This window comes from Cavia porcellus, unplaced genomic scaffold, assembly GCF_034190915.1.
Source record: "Cavia porcellus strain 051 isolate PalLab524CR breed Dunkin Hartley unplaced genomic scaffold, mCavPor4.1 scaffold_14, whole genome shotgun sequence".
Lineage (NCBI taxonomy): Eukaryota > Metazoa > Chordata > Mammalia > Rodentia > Caviidae > Cavia > Cavia porcellus.
This window is the reverse complement of record NW_026947497.1, coordinates 18,395,012-18,415,754: the sequence shown is the minus strand read 5'-3', so window position 1 is coordinate 18,415,754 and position 20,743 is coordinate 18,395,012. Positions and strand designations below refer to the sequence as shown.

At 35.7% G+C, this 20,743-nt stretch overlaps 1 protein-coding gene across 4 annotated transcripts in view; it reads left to right on the top strand.

The window, feature by feature from the left end:
• Prdm5 (PR/SET domain 5) overlaps positions 1-20,743 on the top strand; it is a 173,294-nt gene that overhangs the window by 69,146 nt on the left and 83,405 nt on the right. The window contains exons 4-10 of one of the 4 annotated variants that reach the window (XM_063260715.1): positions 4,505-4,700; positions 6,973-7,147; positions 8,940-9,032; positions 9,301-9,422; positions 13,017-13,096; positions 17,571-17,655; positions 18,846-19,003. In XM_063260715.1, the coding sequence (XP_063116785.1) occupies positions 4,505-4,700; positions 6,973-7,147; positions 8,940-9,032; positions 9,301-9,422; positions 13,017-13,096; positions 17,571-17,655; positions 18,846-19,003 (909 nt within the window). The remainder of the gene's footprint in view (positions 1-4,504; positions 4,701-6,972; positions 7,148-8,939; positions 9,033-9,300; positions 9,423-13,016; positions 13,097-17,570; positions 17,656-18,845; positions 19,004-20,743) is intronic. The other 3 variants (XM_063260717.1, XM_063260718.1, XM_063260719.1) reach the window with 3 other exon arrangements.

Here is a 20,743-nt window from a genome sequence, read left to right as displayed (position 1 = left end):
TGAAGGATCAGCCCTTACCTGGGACTTGTATTTTCTGGCAGACAGGGAGGAAAGCAGTGGCTAAAACCTTTGCTTGAATGTGGTTCACTTTGTGTTCATCTTGAGTCAGGGCACATCCCCTGGTCAAACCTGATAACATGCACCCAGGCAGCCCGGAGTCCTATTGCAAAGTGGGAGCAGAGTGAATAAATTGAAATACTTGATCTGTTACTGTTTTCCACCCTTTTTTTTTTTAACTGTTAAACTATTTCTGCAGAAGTTCTTTGAATTTTACTGTGAAGATTATTTTTCTTGATGTCTGTCATCTATGTATGTAGAGCTTTATAGAAATGAAATGCATCTTGAGGCTGATTCAGGGTTTGGGGAAGATGAGATTAAGCAAGTGGATATTAAATATGAAAATTTTACCATTTGATTCTACTTTCTTTTCCTACCTTTGTCACTTGTCTTTTGCTGTTATTGATTACTAAGTGGCAGTCTGGAATTTCCTCCCACTAGTAATTAGTTAATTTATAAGACCAAGAATTGTTTTGAAGATGATTTCTCTTTGCTTGGCTCACCCTCTAGGCAGTTTAGCTGGATGGATGAGTGTTCACTTTACTGTCTTTTCAGTACACTAAATTGTGCCTCCGCCAACTTTACAGTCATTATTGCCGTCACACACACACGTACAGAAGCCTTCCAACAAGTAAATAGAAACCAGTAAAGTCATGGACAGATGGAGCTGAAATACCGTGGTGGCCTCTTCTAGAGTTAGATTACTTTGCACACAGTGGTAATTAGTATTTCTGGTGAAACAAGATAGAGTTGCTTTTGCTGTTTTGAAGTAGTACAGTGGAATCCCCAACACGTGAGCTTCTGAAATCTCTCCTAGTGAGGTGTGGTACGTGAGAAGGAGCCATGGGTAAGTTGTTGGAGAAAGTTGCAGTTTATAAGCAGTGCTGGATGTTGAAGGGAGATAAGAAATTTGAAAAGTAGATGTAGCGTTTACATACCCAGGAGTAAATGTTTTAGTGGAGTGGTGGAATCAGAAAGAGTTAGGACTAGAAGGCGTCTTGAGTTCATCTGCTCCTTATCATTGTTACAACATGGAAGTAACGACTGTGATAAAAAAAATCGTATCAAATGATGGCTTGCACTGCTCTGTAATTTTGGAGGAGAACTCTCCGCCTTTCAAATTTGTGTATCCCATCTGTTCATTGGCATTCTCTTTAAATATTGTCTTAATTTCACACCACTATGTGTAGAAAGACATCCCCAGAAAATAAGTTATTATATCTGTAATTGTATTTCTCTTTGTAGCATAACTATGGCAAACAGCAAATGTGGCCAATCCTTTGCAGCCTGTTATGCTACTGTTCTTTTCATTAAAGTTTTAGCTGGTGTATTGAAATTTTCTTTTCATGTAGAGTCTTTCCATAAATAATGCTGTTATAGTTTAATACAATGTTATCATGTTTTAAAATTAAAAATTATCTTTTCTTAGTATTATGAAAGCCATCACAAAATTAATGGCTAGTGCACTGGAGAGACAGTTCAATTAACTTTCTTGGAGGTTGATCAGATAAACACTAAGATTTACGATTATACTGACATCTTCGTTAGGTAAGTGCAGTTGCTTCGAGCAATCCTCCAAACCAGTGGTCTCCAGACTGGGAAATGCCACTTCTGATTTAATTTAAAGAGACTTTTATCTTTTTTTTTATTGCTGAAAGTCTTTGTTTCTTGTTTATTTTTGTTGCACCCAGAATAACAATTGTATAGAAGTGAATTTAGTATTTATTAATTAGCAATAACTCTAGAAGAATGAAATTTGAAAACTTCCAAAAGTGTTGTAGATACTGCAGGAGCGTCCTTCAGTTGACTCTGCCTAGTGGGTAGATTGTCTTTGGTGCCTTGAACTTACATAGTATTGCATGAAGATAGAAACCATTTCTCACTCTTCCGTGGAATTTTCTAATACATGTTATTGAAATTACAAAGGAATCTCTACATGTAAAAATACAATTTAAAGCAACACTGGATGTAGGACATCTTATCTCAGCTTCAGAATAACTATAGAAACAGTTTGATGCGCATCTTTCCAGTTTTCAAAGGGTTCTGCTTGTGTGTAAATCTGTGCACACTATGCATTCATTGCACGCTCCTCTTCTTTCTTGTTTCCTTTCCCTCTCCCTGCTTCTACTGCGTTCCTTTTGTGCTTCTCCTTCTTCTTAACATAAGTGCTTCACATGCTGCCAAAGGAAAGCAGGCATTGGCTCTGCGATCTGTGCTTTACTGATTTTCACTCTTGAGTGGAGCTTATTTTCTTTGTCCTTTTCTCCATTTGCCCACCATGAAGGTTCAATAAATTTAGACTCTGCTTTGCTTCTGTTTATCCTTAGCAGCCAAATTAGGAACTGTACCAGAACAATTGCTCAGTTTTGTAAAGGAGGGAGAGTCTGGGCCCTTTCTCCTGGGGATACCAGCTACGCGGCCTCTTTTCTGGCTTCCGTGGTGATTGGCTTGGCCTCCATCCCAGAGAGGCATTTTGCACCAGTTGATTCCAAGTATAAAGTTTCTCTGGGACTTCGTTTTTGCAGCATTCTTATTCTGTTCCTGGTTGAGGTTTCCTATCATTTTCTATCATTTCAATCATGTCTCATTTCTGTGTTTTAGAATTTTCTAAGACGTTTCTTTTGTTGATAGTGGACCTTATTATATTTTGTCATTTCAGTAGGATTTAGGAAGGTGAGAAATATATGATGGTTCCGTCACTATATTAAATCTCCCAGAGTTGTAATTTTTCTGCTAATTCTAGCTTAGCTTCTTTGAAATTCTTTGAGGATAAGATGGCATTTGCATAATATGAAGAATCAACCAATGACATTTCATTACATTACATAGCAAAGAAATCAACCAACAGAGTTGAAAAGTCAGTCTACAGAATGAGAAATAAACCTTTCTAGCTTTCTTCAGGGGAGTACTATCTAAAGTATATAAAGAACTCAGAAAAATCAAGATCCTCTTCAGTATGAAAGACTCCATCAGAAATGTCAATTCAAATAGACACTTCAGTAAAAGAGGTACAAATAACCAATAAGTATATAAAAATGTTCAAAATCACTGACCATTATAGAAATGTAAATCAAAACAGTAATGAGATTGCTTTATTATGATAGCAATGGCCATCATGAAGGACTCAAATAACAATAATTACTGCCAGGGTTGTCAGGAAAAAGGAGCCCTTTTCATTATTGGTGGAAACATAAACTAGTGGTACAAACTATAGAAATCATTATGGAGATTCTTAAAAATTAACTAGCAATAGAAATGCCACTTGGCTCAGTTATATACCTGGATATCTTCTTCGAAGAGTCTCAGTCCTCACAGTGTAGTGATTCATGCATACTCACGTTTTTTAATAGCACACTCACAGTAGCTAAATTATGTGAAAAGCTTATAAGCCTATCAATAAATGAATGGAAAGAGAAAATATGGTATATATATAGTGAAGTATATATACATATACAGTGCCCTGCCAAAAAGAAGCATAAATTTGAGTCATTTGTAGGAAAGTAGATATACATTGAGACCATAATAAGAATAAAATAAATCATACTCAGTGGTTAAATGTGATACACTTTCTCTAATATGAGGACACAGAGGTTAGATAATGCATAGTTTCTCTAATATGACAGACCCAAAATATAAATAGTGTAAAAGAGAAAAATAAAGATAGATGATAGGAAACAAGGAGTTAGATTCCGTGGAAATGGGGGAAGGAGTTTTAGGAAGGAAGGGGAGAGGAGGGAAAGGGGGCAGAGGGATAAAAGTGATTAAGATGTGATGTGTGTTTGTACCAGTTCCTCTAGGTGAGTGTAATTCAGGAAGAGTATGTCACAAACATGCTAATAAAGTTTTGTGAAACTGCAGTTCCTCTGATTTGTGTTGGAATTTGAAGGTATTTCTTTTTCTATTTTCATCTGGCTTTTAATATCTGTCATAATAAAATCATTGAAGTCTCATTGCTGTCTGCCTGGGTGTGTAAGATGACAGTGCTGCCTGACAAAGTGAGTTATGGGCTTGCTAGGCATTCCTTGCAGAAAGTCAGTTACTGTTGCAGGATTCATTTTAACATTTTTATATAATTATTCTTACTTCATTTGCATATATAAATTCACTTTTTCTAATACATATTTTTGTGTCTTATTTTCAGATAACAGAATGGTTTCACTTTCCATTTTCAGTGTTGAGATCAGGTGGAGATACAAAACATTGCAGTACCACCTTGCCACAGGCACATGGTACCCTGTTAATGCATCTTAAAGTGATTTGTTAGTAACTAGGGGCCAGGGATTTAGCTCAGCGGCACAACGCCTGCCTGGTAAGCGTGAGCCAGGTTTTGAGTTTGAAGCCCAGTACCAAATAAATAAATAAATAAATAAATAAATAAATAAAAATAAAAATAAAAATAAAAATAAAAAAAGAAAGAGTAACTACGAGAAACTAATGACTGGCTCAGCATCCCATTTCTTTATTTCAGGAAGGCGAAAACATTTTCTATTTGGCAGTTGAAGATATAGAAACAGACACAGAGCTTCTGATCGGCTACTTGGACAGTGACATGGAGGCTGATGAGGAAGAGCAGCAGATTATGACAGTGATCAAAGAAGGGGAAGTTGAAAATTCTAAAGGACAGTCAGCCACTGGCAGGAAAGGTAGTATGGCTTTAACTGGTGATGTGTGAGAAAAAAAGCTGTGGAAAAAATACAGTTTGCATTCTCTGAATTATATTTGCATTATATTAGAGCATTGTCAGAGAAGGTGGGCATGGAGCTCTGTGTTCACTGATGATCCGATTGGTCTGAAAACACAGGGTACTGTAGGGTACTCTCCGAGAGAGAGCTGAGTTTAATTTTGCACCTGCACATGGGAAACGATGAATGTGGAGATGCAGTGTACAGTGTACAGGGAAGCCAGAGGACTCCGTCTGTTGGAGTTCACTTGAAAATCCTGGACTTCTGGGCTTCTCTTTCTGTTCAGCTCACAGAAGCCTGCTGGATCAGTAGTTTATTTTAATGATGAGTAACTTGTGATGGCATAGTTAGACGTACTTAAACCAGTCCTGCAGTGTAGGAGATAGATTTCACATGCTTGTCTGCTACTGGAAAACAAATAGTTATGACTGAAGCTTTTGTCTGTTGTGTTTTACCTGTGCAGGAAGTGTGAGTGAAATGTGAATGGTGATTTATAGGCATTCACATTTGCTAATAGGCCATGTCAGCCCACTTGGGCTAGGCTGGATGGTTTATGAAAAATGGAAATTTATGGCTTATAGCTCTAGAGCCTGGAGATCCCACAGTCCGGGCACCAGCAGATTTGGTGTCTCATGAGGGTTTGCTCTCCACAAAGGGAGCTTCTACCTTTGTCTCCCTATGACAGGAAGGCAAATGAGCTTCCTTGTCCTCTTTGTAGGCCACCAATACCACTTTGTAGGCCACCAATACCACCAATAAGGGCAAAGGCCTCATGACCTAAATACCTCTGAGCAGGCTCCCCTCTTAATATTATTCTGTGGGGCTTACATTGCAATGTGTATTTAGAGGTTCACTGAAATTCAGACCACAGCAGGCTGATATTTACTGTACAGTACTTTTCCATTTTATGAGTAAAACCACTTCAGAAGTAACACTGCTTTTCATAGTTGCTGTGAGAGTAAGACCTTTCATAGAATTTCCATTTCTAGGCTATGTGACACTTGCGAGGAAGTCTGAGTGTTCCTTCACCCTTGCCAGCGTATGGCTGTTTATTTATTTTAATTGGATTATTTAACGGAGAGGAGGACAGGCTCAGTCTATGGTATTTTTCAAATTATAATATTACACATCAGATTTTTGGCGATAGCATTTATTTCTGTACTTAAGTTTTTTGGCTTATTTATTTTGTCTGCATCACATTTAGGATTTATTATTATGTTTATTTTTTAAATTTACAAATAAAATATTCCTATTTACCTTTTCCTGCTCTGATTTCTGTTTTATTATCAAAATAACAGTTTATATTATTTTTGTAAACAGAATCCACAGAATGTTAAAAAAAAGTTCTTTAAACATATCAACCTGGTACTTGTATTTTTTATTTTCGAATTCTTAAAGACTCATTTACAAAAACACCAGCAGAAGAAACAGAAGTGTCTCGGATCGCTAACAATTGAGAAACTGATCAAATAAATTATAGTAGCTTTAGTTTAAAAAAATTGACTTGAGATGTTACATGAAAAAAAAAGAACAACATGTGAAATTGTGTATAAAATGTGATCAGAAGTGTAGTTTTTTTTAGATTCTGTGTAAATTATGTTTGCACAAAGGTAAGTTATGCCTGGAAGTGTTGCCTCTGGAAGGTGGGTGTGTTGGTGATTTTTATTTTCTTTATTTTCTAAATCTAGATTTTACATAATAACCAGAGTATCTGTATTTTTAGTGGTACACTGAGAAGTTTGGACAGATCTCTGTTAGTGCATTTTGCAACAACAGAGCTCCACTCGCTCCACCTGCTGGAACAGCAGTGTTTTTTTTGATTTTGGTCTTGTATTGCATATAATGTCAGATTTCATAATTAAAAAGTTTGCCTCAGTTGGATTTTTCTTCTTGTAATCAGAGTGTGAAGGAAAGATGAACTTGGGGAAAAGTTTTGTTCTACAATTCAACCTTTGTAATAACTATTTGGTCTCAAATGTTAACAGAATAAATTAAAAATTGAATTTGATTTTGTGTTAATTCAGTGAAACCCAAGTAAATGATTTTAAAAATAGTATACGTCTCTGTAGTAACACTTTCTGGTATTTTTTTGCACATGACACGTTATAGTCATAGAGAAAATTAGAATTTTCTCCATGAACACAGTTGACTTGATTTTAAAATGAGGACAAAAACTAGTAGTTCTCGGCTCTGATTTTTCATCTTGTAGAAATACTTGCGTTTTCATGTGCAGATCCCCTTTGCTGTGAAGAGGACTATGCCTGCCCACAGTGTGAATCCAGCTTCCCCAGCGAAGAGATTCTTGCTGAGCATCTCCAAACATTGCATCAAAAGCCCACAGAGGAAAAAGAATTTAAGTGCAAGAACTGCGGGAAGAAATTCCCAGTTAAACAGGCCTTGCAAAGACAGTGCGTACTTTAAAGAATATCTTTGAAATTATAACTAACCGTTCAACTGTTCCATTTATCTTGACTGATAGTTTTTAACCTGTGTATGTTTGGGTATGTGTGTTGTGTGTGTGGGAGAGAGAGAGAGAAGAAGAGAGAGATTAGGCGTTGTGCATTGGCATTAATTCATCTTTTCTCAGGGTGTAATGTGTTACTTTTAAAAAATACTCTTGATTATGAAGTTACAAGGGGACAGTTTTATGCTAATAAGTCTTTGTTCATTTAATATCTTGCCATTCAGTATCAACCTCCTTGATTTACTAATCTGAAATTCAGATTTTATGCATAATATATCCCATGCTTTGAGGTAACATAATCTAAGTTTCAGTTGTCACCATTTGATATTCCCACTGAAATAAAGTGTTAAGAAGTGGAGAAAGTTCAGAGTATGAAAAATGTGAAGACATTTTGGAAACAAATGTTTATTTTACAGTAGATTTGGAAGAATAATTCATTAAATACAGGATATGACAGTATGATGAATTAAATGATATTACACAAGGCTCTGAAGCCTTTATCTTAATAATCTATATTAACAATGTATATCATTCTTTTATTCAAACATTTTTCAAGATCATGAATTATTAAAAGTGATGAGTTTATAGAATCTCATTTTACATATAAATAAAACATCTTTTATATGAGCTTAATATTCGTTTTTTGTTTCATTATTTTTAATTGTAATCTATCTATTAAGGTGATTTCCTTGTAGATATAGCACTATATATAGTACACAGTACTATATATATAGCACATATCACTATATAGCACTATATGTAGTGCCACATATAGCACATATACAGTAGTATATAGAGTGCATATATGTAGCACTATATATATATATTTTGTATATTTAGTGCTATATATTGCCACATATCTAGCATTATATATGTGCTTATAATATGAGAGTAAAAATTTTTCCTTAAAATTAATGTTTAAAAAATTAAAACTTTATAATAACAGATTAAACAGTTAGAGATTTTATTAGTTTCTTTACAAAAAAACCACCCAATTTCACAACCATAAACCTTGGAAGCGCACGTTTGTTTATCAACAGATCAATGGATAAAGAAAATGTGTTTAGACACAATGGAGTACTACTGTGCTACAAAGAAAGATTTGTATCATTTGTGGGAAAATGGGTGTACCTTGAGAACAATTTTAAGTTAAATCAGACACACAAGATTAAACTTTGCACGATTTCTTTTACATGAAAAACTGAAAATATAAATGAAAAGCAAAGTAAAAGACAGTAGTAGGCATGGAGATAGGTTTTTTTTTTTTTTAATACAAAAGGGAAGGTGATCTAGAGATACAAGGAAAGGGATGAAAGAAATAATTAGGATGCCCTTTGCTTATGTGCCAGCTCCACACAGGAAGGCACCGTCATATCCTGCAAGCATGTGTTAATAAAAAGTAAAATTTAAAAACTAAAATACTCACCAAGGAAGAACTGTGTAGTGTTTTGTAAATACACTCAAAAACTGCATTCTAGTCAGCTTTTATTTATTGCAGTTAGCATTATATAGTACACATGAAAGATACCCTTGATGAATTAGAGCCTAAATAAAGTATACATTAAAAAAAATCTTTAAAGGCAAAAACAAACAAAAAAACCCTAACACGCAAACAAACACAAACCAGAATGAAAGATGATTGTGAATGTGATTATATTCAAAGCGAATTCGCTCATTGTTTTCTTAGAGTCCCAGCTTTTGTTACTGTCTGTCTTTTTTCCCCTATTTCCCCTCAGTGGTCTTCAGTGTACAGCGAAAAGCAGTCTGAAGGATTCTTCACGAAGTTTTCAGTGCTCTTTTTGCAATTCTTCCTTCAGTTCAGCGTTGAGGTTTTGTGTCTGAGTTATGAGATGGCGGTTTTATAATTGTGGGTCATTTTTTTGCATGCATAACTTCATGCTTGGTAGTGACTCAATATTACACTAATTAAATGAAAGGATTTAAATGCTTTTCTTTCTTACCTGCATAGGTAATGCATGAAATGACCCTGAGGCTCTAGTAGGGAGCATGTGTTCCAAAAGCCTGCTGTGATGTTGGAATTTTGTAGGGATCTTCGGCATTTGTTCATCCTTTCTGCCTTTAATGTTTGTCTTGTAGTTTTGAGCAGCACCAAGAGACTTGCCGGGGCGATGCCAGGTTCGTGTGCAAGGCTGACAGCTGCGGGAAGAGGCTGAAGAGCAAGGATGCCCTGAAAAGACACCAGGAAAATGTCCACACTGGTGAGGAGTCACTGGAAGGTCGATTTTAAAGGGGTTTCCTTTCCCCAGGCCACAGCGATCTGTTTTAAATTCTCACTCTTGAAGAGAAAAGCTGACTTTTCCATTATGTTTCACACAGATGTGGATTATTTTCGTTCACCACTTTTTCAAGTAGATTTCAAACAACATTTGTTAGTTCTGCTTTCTCTGAATTGGTCAGAATTGTAAACCTAAACTTGAATCTGGTTGTGCTTGATAGATATGTTAAAAAAGAATAATTTTTGATAATAGCATATGAAATTTTTCTTTCATAAATTGTTGAGATTGATAGTTATATGTGTATTTTGAAACTAACGGATGCCTTTCTGCCTTAATATTTTTAACAGAAAAATTCAATCTTTAAATGCTTACATTTCTTCCATATTGTTGAAAATTCCAACTACGTTTTGAAATGAAGATTGAGTACATGTTAATTAATAAAGCAAGTGCCAGAGTCCTTCTAATGGTTAGCTAAACTTAGATTTTATCTGTTTGGTGCTTTGTAGAAATCAGTAAATGTGTTTTGGTTCAGAGACTGAATCTTTTGCACTAAATGAGCCATTGGGCTGTACTGTCCCAGTTAACCTTTTACTTCTTAAGCATCTTCTCCTCAGAAGATGCTGAGGTTTGTTGAACTCCCCCCATCCTGGTGACATATTCTCTCCTTGTACATTTGCCTTTGCCATTGGCTTCTGGGAAGTCGGTACAGATGTGTTTCTGGATAGTGCGAAAGTAAGTTCTTTTTTTCCTTTTTCTCATACTCTTGTGAAGAGTATGCAGCCTAACATCCTTTATGTTTGTTCACTGTTCCAAAAGTATCAGCTTTAATAATAATAAAGTCAGAAGCTGTTGCTGTGAGCCTGGCTGCTGACTCCAAATTAGCAGTGTTGGTTTGGGCAGCACAATCAGTGAGAGCTATCTTTGAAAGCCGGGGTGATGGAAGGTAGTCTTGTGAGATACCCCTTTAGGTTGGTGCCCATCACTGGGACTTTGCAGTGTAGTTTTCTGTTTTTCCTTTTGAAGAACACATAATTGATAGGTGGAAAATAACATTTTCCTGTGATTCTGAAAGGCACGCATAACTTTTTGATAGACTTGCATTCATAGGTTTTTTTTTTTTTTTTGTAATACTATTTTGGTTACCGTGCTGCTCTTAATTTTCTCTATCTATGTCTGTAATGTATTGTAATAAAAGTTGCATGTCAGTTTTAAAGTTAATTTTGCTGAACTAAGTAGAAAACCAGATGCATACTGAAACTCTGGAAATTTTTGCATTCGTGTTACTGGGCATTTGGTTGTCATGCTATGCTTTAAGCATAAATTTTGAGGCTTCTTGTAATTGGCATAGGATATTCTAATATTACTGAGTCTGGAAATTCATGGTGATTTGTAGGAAATAATTTATGAAAGGAAATTTTGTTTTGTTATTTTTTCTATGTTGTAGGTTATATAAAATCTGAACTCTTGCTGTATTTTAGCCAAAAGTCACTATACGTATGTTTTTGTGGATTTGGTTCATGATTTCAGTTTCTCATTCATGATCTCTCTGACCTCTCTCCTTGTTATAAACTAAACACACACTTGAGGCATGAGTATTTCCTATTGAGAATAGCAAGCAAAGCAGTACTTGCATATATAGTTTTAGAACTCCTTATTATGAAAAGACAAAGATATTCAAGGAAATAGATCTTGCAGCTTATACTTATGATGAAAAATTTCCTTTTTTGTCGTATAAATTCAAGATGCTGAGTGAAAGAAACTTGAGTACTTAAATAAAGGTCGTAATTTTCCATAAAAACTATAACATATGGTATGTAGGTTTTTAGAATAGTTCCTAGACGCATCCTTAACCCATACTGTGTTGTAACTCGTGACTAACTGACCAACTGGTTAGTATGGTTGTACAAATTTCTCTAGCCACCTACTCCCTTAAAATGCTCTTGAACTTTTTTGTGGTGGTGCTGGCGATCCAACCTCGAGCCTTGCACATGTTATGCAAGCATTGTCAACTGAGCTACATCCCCCATCCTCCTGAATAGTTTTGAAACTTGCATGTGAAAGTCATACATCAGATTTACTTGCATACAGGAAAGCCAAAAGTATACATTCTAGTTGTGGCTTTGTGTTGTTGCTGCTGGCCTTGAATCTAGGAAAGCTGGTAGTGTGTGGGGGAACTTCATGGCTACACAAACAGAATACAGAAAATTAAAGGACTGAGTTCCTTAAGTCGGTTGTTGTCTTTCTCATTTGCCTAGTTCCTGTAAATGCTAACAGTACATGGAAGATAACATGTATCTGAATTCTCAGATGAATAGTCCTGATTCTTTTCTGCATTTCTTTCCAAGAAAATTTTCCAGTTCTAAAATGAAGTGAAAGATATATGAGGAGGAGAGAAGAGATTTGAGAGCATGGGTTGAGGTTAGTGTGTAACCAGTGGCTGGAAAAGCAGCGGTGGGAGGACCAGGGCATAGGGAGAACAGTGCTTGGAGAGACCACTTGTTTCTGTCCTCTCTTCCTCCTCTGACTTCCCTGGTGGGAAAGATGTGGCCAGTCTTCAGGAATAGTTCCCCTGAATAATGAGATGGGGCAGTTAAACATTGTCGACCAGAGATGGTCAAACCCAACTAATGGGAGTCAGAAAACAGGGAATATTCTTTGTCAGTGGTCTTTCATGTAAAACAGATATTTGTAGGGAACTGATGAACAGATATATGCTGTCAGATGCTCATTTGCTCATTCAGTAGCTTTCTTACATGTCAATCACCAAGAAAATTTTCTTGACTGAAATGTTAACATGAGGAGAATAGTGTTCTAAATGGATGTGTTGCTACCTGCAAAATCTTGAAAAATTCATATTTGTGGTTTTTAAAAATTGTATGTTTCCATGATAAACATGATCTTATAGTAAAATTTTTTGGGAATTTTTTGTTTCTACTTGCTTTGAATGTGCTTCAAAATAATAAGAGAACTGGGAAGTGGATGGAATTATGCTTGCAGTGGGAATGGGTGTGGACTAGGAGTCATTACTGGGGTCTTGGGGTGAACATACATGGTTGTTGCTTCCTTTTGTTTTTTTAAGTTAGGGTCTCACTATAAAGTCAGGTTAACCTTGAACGCATTATTAACTCATGTGGCCTTGAATTCATGATCTTTCTTGCTCAGCTTCACAAATGCTGGGATTACAGATGTGCACTACCATACCTAGCTATATGTTTAATTTGTATATTTGAAATCAGACAATCAGAAGTGAAAAACATGATTTTATGGTTATTGTGACAGTACAGATTTGGTTAATTTTCATTTGATTTTTTTGAAATGTGTTTTTCTCGTTTAATACTATGTCAATACATGAAAAAGTGAAAATAGTGTATTAAGCTGAAGATTTCTCAAATTTTAAAGGAAAGGATCCAAAATACTACCGGCTCTTTACCTGAGTTTATGGGTTTATCTACATGCATCTAAATGGATGTGAGATTCTGAATTATGGAAATGAAATTACATGTGTAGAAGCCCTGAAACAGTTGTACCTCTCAGTACTCTCACTTAACTTATGATGGTATTTTACTTTTATTTTAGGAGATACCAAGAAAAAGCTCATATGTTCAGTGTGCAATAAAAAGTGTTCCTCGCCATCAAGCCTCCAACAACACAGAAAGGTTAGTAGAATAAAAGTTAACCTTCATCACAGTAAAACATCTTCCTGTCATTTACAGTGTCTACCATAAAAACTTTCAGCTGATTTTTTTTAATATGGTTAAGACAGAGGTTTGCCATTAAGTGATAACATGTTCTAGAATGTAACACTAATATGTAATAAGTAAAAGGATATTTTACATTGTTATTATTCACAATTAATTGAAATACTTCTTCAGTGCCAGGTGTCATGTCTAGCTGAATCCTTTACTTAACCTTGATTTGGTTTCATGCTTTATCAATTGTTATTTGCTCAGGAAGAGCAATAGATAAATAAATTAATGAGAAAACCATACCTTTGTTTGGTATGTACAGTGTGCTGGGAAGGAATCTTTGGCTATTAAAAAGAATATGTATTATGTTTAGTCTGATACACCAAAACAAGTTCCATTTTGATACAACAAAATAGTCCTTTGAATTCACAGTATAATGTTTTATTAAACTTGATTTTACTTTACTCTGTTTTTTTGACATTGATATAATAAAATATACACTCATAGATTTGTGTATCCAAGTGCCATTAGCAAAACCAAATGATTGTATTAGGAGAAAATAAATTTAAAAGTCAGTACATTATTTTGCTGTGGAAATTGGTCCAAAAAATGGTAATTATTAGCTAACAACATCAGTTAGCTAAATAGAATTAAAGTACAATTTAGATTTTGTTCACCTCATGACAAGATTCAAAGTATTCATGTTGTGTTTTATTATAACAAAGATGTAGATGATTATTTCCTAATTGTTGGGGACTACAAATTCATAGTGACTGGTTTTACATATTTCTTTATGGGATAAAAGGAAGAAATGGGATTATTGGTCCACTCATCTGAGATTTCCCATTGACTCTTTTTACCATAAGATCATCTACACCTTCCTGAGTTATCTCAGGATTATACTTTGAGATACTTCTCCTAAATTAACATAATCTGCTGTTTGGAAAAGATTTTTGAACCACTCCCTAGATCCTGCTGAGTTTATGCATTTTCCACTGTAATTCCTTCCTTGACTGAAAAAATAAATATGGGCTGCCCAGAGACACTCCTTGTCTTAGCTCCCAGAGTCTTGAACTCTGCAGAGGGTTTTGATCCTCCTGGAGCCCTAAAATCATACCACTTATCTCATCTATTTAAGCCTTTGCCATATACTGATTTGGGAGATTGGGGATCTAAGCCAGGACCCTGATATGTAATTTCTTCTACTTTCAGAATATTTAGAAGCATGAAACATTTTCTTTGAGTGAAATAATACACAAGGAAAGATAAAGTGGTAGTAATGAAAGTAAAATTACTTTTTTATGATTTCTAAAATGAATTTTCATTGTCTACATATATAGATATATTCCGTGATGATTAAATAGGATGTAAATTCATATGACTTTTAACCTAGTAGTTCCAACTGTATTCTGAGGATTTAGTTTATAACACACAAGATAGTTAAATTACATTGACGTGCCAGTGGTTACATTCTGTGTGGTGAGTAGTTTTGGTCCATTTGTGGAAGAATAGTGGAGTAAGCATTGAGATTCAGGTTAGGGTGTTTTTTCTTTGGTCACTAACCCTGCATTAACACTGGGACTTTGTTTTCTCATTTTAAAATGAGACATTGAACTTATTATCATCTTCTAGGTCTTCTTTCTTGTAAGTCTCCTTTTCTTTCTTCCCGTTACCGTTATAGCTGGGGAAGCAGAAGTTATCTGGAATACTATTTTCTGAACATTCTCTTTTATCATCCTATAATTTATTTCTCTGATGTGTTTAAATCTTAGAGATTGAAATTTAAGATACTTGAACAAGTAGACTTATTTAAATTGTCTGTGGTGCATATTTGGGGATAATGTCCTATTTTGTCTTTTTCTTAATATAAGAACTTTTTTCTCTTGATGGAGAGAGCTTCATAGAAGATAATTGTACATGCTGATGATGGAATACAGGCCAAATTTCTCCTCATGCTTTTAAATTATTAATAGTTAGAGAATGCAATAAATTATTAGTGTGATGCAGCCCTTTCTTCCCTTCATGAGAGCATAATCACCCAATTCTAGCTTTTCTAAATATATACACAAGTTTTTAAAATGACTCCAATTGTGATGTTTCACTTGGATGAGTCTTAATGTCTAGTAGAGTTTAGTTGCCGTATTTCACCTTGCCAGAAGATGGTGCTTTATTATAATGCTAAATTACAGTACAGTAAGCATTTTATATTGGTGGATGCTGTCCTTTATTACAGCAATACCTTATTATTATGATCCTTCTTAAAAATTATTTAATGTAGAGTTTCAAATTATGATCTTCTAGATCAATATGATGTACTAAATTTTACACACTATGTTTTTAGCTTGGCATTAAGTGCTGTTATCTATCACTTTTACTTTAAATTGCTTTTATTAAACCAACTTAGGAATTTTGAGAGTAGCTTTCACACACTTTTGTGTACAGTAAATGATTTCTTTAATAATTTGAAGATTATCAGTTTAATTCAAACTCAAAATACCTTTCATGTTTCAGAAGCTGTGAGAGTTAAGAAGTGAACAAATCAGAATTCTGTGCCTACTTTATTTAAATTACCATTTTATAGATTATTTAATGAATATAAACATTTGATCTACCAACAAAAACTTGGTATTAAAGATGAAAATACATGAACATTTTCAGTTTGACTCAGAAGGGTTATCATCTGTTTATTATTATAAAATTATGTGCTATGAATTACAGAGGCAGGGTTTAAGAACATAAATCTACTCCTATTACCTTTAAATAAGCATTACATTTCACATCACTGCTCTTAAGACATCAGTGTTCAGCAGAAGTCACCGTGCAGGCCTTGCTGGGTGTGAGCCCACGAGACCTTTAACACCTACAGGCTGCAAGCTTTTAGCCTGTTTTCCCCGGTGCTAGCACAGGCCTCTCGCTTCTTAGCAACCAAAGTCTCTGGAATTGATCTTATTCCCGGATCAAGATTAGATACTGAGGTATCACAGCAAGACACCAGGGAAGTTATGTCTCTCAGATGCTATCTGATTCTCCATGTTTTACTACTTCCTCTAATTGAGCTTTTTGGTACATCAAGTCTTAATTGACAGAAGCATAGGAAGATTGGTGGCCTTAGACTTGTCATGTGCACAGGAAGAGAGTAACAATCCACTGAGGCCTTGAATCTGTTGGCCTTCTCCCAGAACCTCTGTACTCTGCTGGCTTTGAGGCCTGTCATGAATGGCCCTGTAGATCAGGGAGATCATTACAGGACCACTCATGACTCCTGTGCCCCACCGGGTCAGCGTGGTGACCTGTGTCGCTAGTTATTCTGCAGGATGGTCACTATCTTCCCTTCTTGCAGAAGGGCCTTTGCTTGTCTGTGGTCCTGTATTGGGAATCAGCTATAACTTCAGTGAGGCTGACACAAAACAGGACTTCACTAAAACCACTTGAGAATCTTTATCAAAACAGTATGATGCTATTTTTTATTGGGAAAATAAAAATTTCTGACATCACTTAACCTAATGCATTCCTTTTAGAACTGAGCATATTTTTTTCTGATAATAAGCCAGGCTTCTACTTTTCACACTGCCTAATTTCTCAGATGGCAACCTGGGTGAGAAAGAATTAATGTATCATCCAGTTGTAACATTTATATGAGCTGGTTTCTCCTTAAAGCTGTAGCTTCTTATGTTTTGTAAAAATACATTTTATTTGTCTATGTACAGGTTATGTGGCATGAGTTGTAAGATACTTATATTTAGCAAAATAGCCATTATGGCAAAACAGTTTAACATATTCAATTCATATTTGCCCATCCTCCTAGTACTCTGGCAAAAGCAGCTGTAATCCTCTCATTTAGCAAAAAATATTGAATATTACGTATTATTATTGACTTTATTCCTTATGTTGTACTTTAGACCTGTTTATCCTGTTAATGTAACATATCTGTTACATTATACTCTTGGAGCTTCTTCCTTGATTTTTTTTTATTGTGGTTCTCTGATGAATTTGACTTCTATATAGTCAGATAGAATCAATGCATGATCCTACATATGGAGTAAATGTATTCAGATGCATATCTCTTCTAGCCTGCAATCAATGTTTGACTCTGTATTAGTACATTGCAGTTTAAAATATCATTATCTACAACAAAGGAATATAATTTCCTGCAAGTTACATACTTCCAAGTCTAAATTTGTGCATAACAAGAGTGAATATGAAGTGTAATTCTTTTAGTGTACACATTTAATAAACACTGACTAGACTATATACTGCATATTTAAGTAAAGTGACTTCATTTTTTATAATATTTTATTAAATAATGTTTTCTATATTTTTAATTTGTATGGAATAATATGAACAGATACTGCAGTAGCAACTGTTGGTTTAAACTTTGGGATGAGCTTTGAGTAATTTAGTTGATTTCAGCTGTTTATTTAATGGTCAGTATAATCTTTTCCAGATTCATGAGATATTTGACTGTCAAGAATGCATGAAGAAATTTATTTCAGCTAATCAGCTGAAGCGTCATATGATCACTCACTCAGGTAAATGCTATACTTCTTCATTATATATTGAGATCACTGCAGAAGGATAACTGTATTATTTTCATGAGGTCTCAAAGGGTAATGGCTGGATGTCTAGGTTGGCCATTAACTAGTCATGAAGTTTTGAACAAGTAACTTAATTCGCTAGACCTTCATTTGTTAAGTGATTTAATTAAAGGTAAGCATCAGAGTCACCATTTGATATCACTTACTCCTTCTGGAGCCTCTGTTCCTTTATTCCTCATCTGTAAAATGGGATACTGCTACCTGACTTTCAAAAACATTAACTATGAAGATTAAGTAAATTCATTTATGTACTGTGCTGGCCAAGCTTTTGACATTTACTAGAGATTCAACAATTGCACCTCTTACATTTCTAGATACTTTATATCTTAATTATGGTGCTAATAAATATTATTGAGAAATTTATAAATGTATTTTGAGAAAATATTTTAAAGCCATAGCTTTCATTTTAAGCAAGCTTGAATAGTAAGTTTGTTTTACTTAGGCAGATTTAACAAAAAAAAAGGAAAATAATTTTTGCTTTAGAAGTCTCTTAGAACATAAGATGCTTGTAATTTGAAGCTGTTGAAGTCAGAATGTTTTTGAATATCCACATCCATAGGTATAAGTGTTTAGTGAATTAAAACCAGAACTTTTAAATATGTTATGTTGATTCACACAATATTTTTAAAATTTAGTTGTCAGCATTATGAAAATGCCATAATTATGGGTTTGACAGACTTGGGTAAATGTTTAGTTCCTGCTGACCCCTGGAAACTCCGCCTGTATGGGTGCTGTGTGACCTGGCAAGAGGCAGCTTTGCTGTTACCTCTGTCCGTGCCAGACCTCTCTCAGTAACCCCTAGCCAGGACTCTGATTTGAACTCACATGTATCAGCAGATTTTTCATCTGGAAATAGGATTTCTTCTTTGAATGTAAACCTCTTTCTAATAAAATACTTTAGTTTTACAATGCCCTGTAGGAGAGAAAGCTGACACTTCATCTGGAAATACACCACATATCCAATGTGAGCAAACTGCTTGGTGCTTTTTTCTTCCTGTTTTGTTTTAACTTGACATTGCTTTTTGCTTTAGTTATGTAGAATGAGCAATTTAAGGTAAGGACATGTCCCTTTTTATCCTTTACCTTTATATAGATATGAGATTGTCTTCACTCATTTTTCACAGAAAAACGACCCTATAAATGTGAGATTTGTAATAAATCTTTCAAGAGGCTTGATCAAGTGGGGGCCCACAAAGTAATCCACAGTGAAGATAAGCCTTACAAATGCAAGCTTTGTGGCAAGGGATTTGCTCACAGAAATGTTTACAAGAATCACAAGAAGGTAAAAGCTTATTAATCCTTTTTTCTTACTATGTCATTGAGGTGATTTTCAACTGTTCATCTTTCAGTGAAGTTTTTGTACATCTGGGGCCCGGTATATGTAACCGAGTAACTAGCGAAGATCTTGCTGTGTTTTGTAACCACTCACTCAGACCGTGACACTGCATTTCTGTCTTCCACGCACTGTTGAAATTCTTTTTACACATGAAATGCCACTGAGCTATTAAATCAATTAAAAATCTCCCCATTATTAGGTCAATGAAGAGTATGGGTTTTAATAATTGTTAAATTTTTACTCTTTTCTTTCTTCCCATGAAGTTTGATGTGCTTACAGATTTATCTACTTGAAATTCTCTTCATCTTTGGTGTCCTTGTCGTGCATGCTGGCCGGTCTCCTGACAGTTTTGCTGAACGCTTCTGCAGGCTCTGTATTAGTCATGTTCTTTTGTCTCTGTTCTCAGCATTGTGCTTGAGCACTGAAAGGCCCAGACAGGGTGGAGTATGGTAGATGCCCCTACCAGGTTGTAATTCATTGTTTCTGTGGAGCAAATGTTTTGTTCAGCTGCATTATAGCTTAAAGTTAAAAACTTATACTTACTTAATGTCGATGTCGCTCCCGGCCGGCAGGAAAGACACACGACAAGGTCTGGCGGTGGTCAGGCTTTTCTTTATTCTCTCCTTATACAGTCTGCCCCGAAGCCTCTACCGGTCCGCTCCCCGCGGCTCCTTCCGTGCTTCAGTCTCTCCCGAAGCCTCTACCGGTCCGCTCCCCGCGGCTCCTTTCGTGCTTCAGTCTCTCTCGGGGGTGGAGGCACTGGCTATATATAGGATTAATAGCTAGGCAGACTACCCTGTGAGGCGGGAACTTAGTGGGGTGATAAGAAACAGGTGCCACACAGGCGGGCTCGATGAGAGGGGTAATCTAGCTCAGGCTTTTGTACTTTCCCACAGGCCTCGCAATCACCGCGTCTGATGACTTGACAGTGCCACGGCTCCCAACAACTTAACAATACACCTAAATCAGTGGCTCCTTCAAGGTGTGGGAAACCAGTTACCCTTTGAGTCTGGGCAGCACTTCATGGTGGGGTGTGTGTCAGCTGAAGCGTCAGGAGCCCAACAATGGATAGCAGTTGAGTCTGGTGTCTGTTGTAAAAGCGTTTGGCTGGGCATCCCCTGTCCTCTTCTCCTTACCTTCTGCCCCTTGCCCCTTGTCCCTTCCTTTCTCCATGTTAAATTCCTGGTAATGGAATTTCTGGGTGAGTTATTGCAGCCTAAAAATGAACTAATACAGAGATGGCAGAAGTGCTCAGAGAAGTGGATTTTTGGTGCTGTGTAGTGTGTATACTTTCTGCAGGCATCACTGTTCCCCAGACCATAACCTCAGCTTACTTCCTCTCAGACTTACCCTTCTGTTCTTTGCATGCATTCTTCCTGAAACAATTCTACAATTGCCTTTAGTCTGCATAACCTCTATCGCTTACCTTCCCTTCAAGTCATAATCTCTTGGATTGTTCTCTTTATTTTGTTTACAGTTCTTAAATTATTTTTCCTCAAATTCTTGTTCCAGAATATACTGGTTTTATCAAATTTATTTTTGTGTAGTAATAAATAATGTTTGAAATGATTAGGAAACATGTCCGGAGATATTCAACATCTTAGCAGTGAATGTAAAAATATCTGTGACATGATAAATATTTGTCTGTTTTTGATTGCTATGATTTAGCATGCTGTTAAATATCAT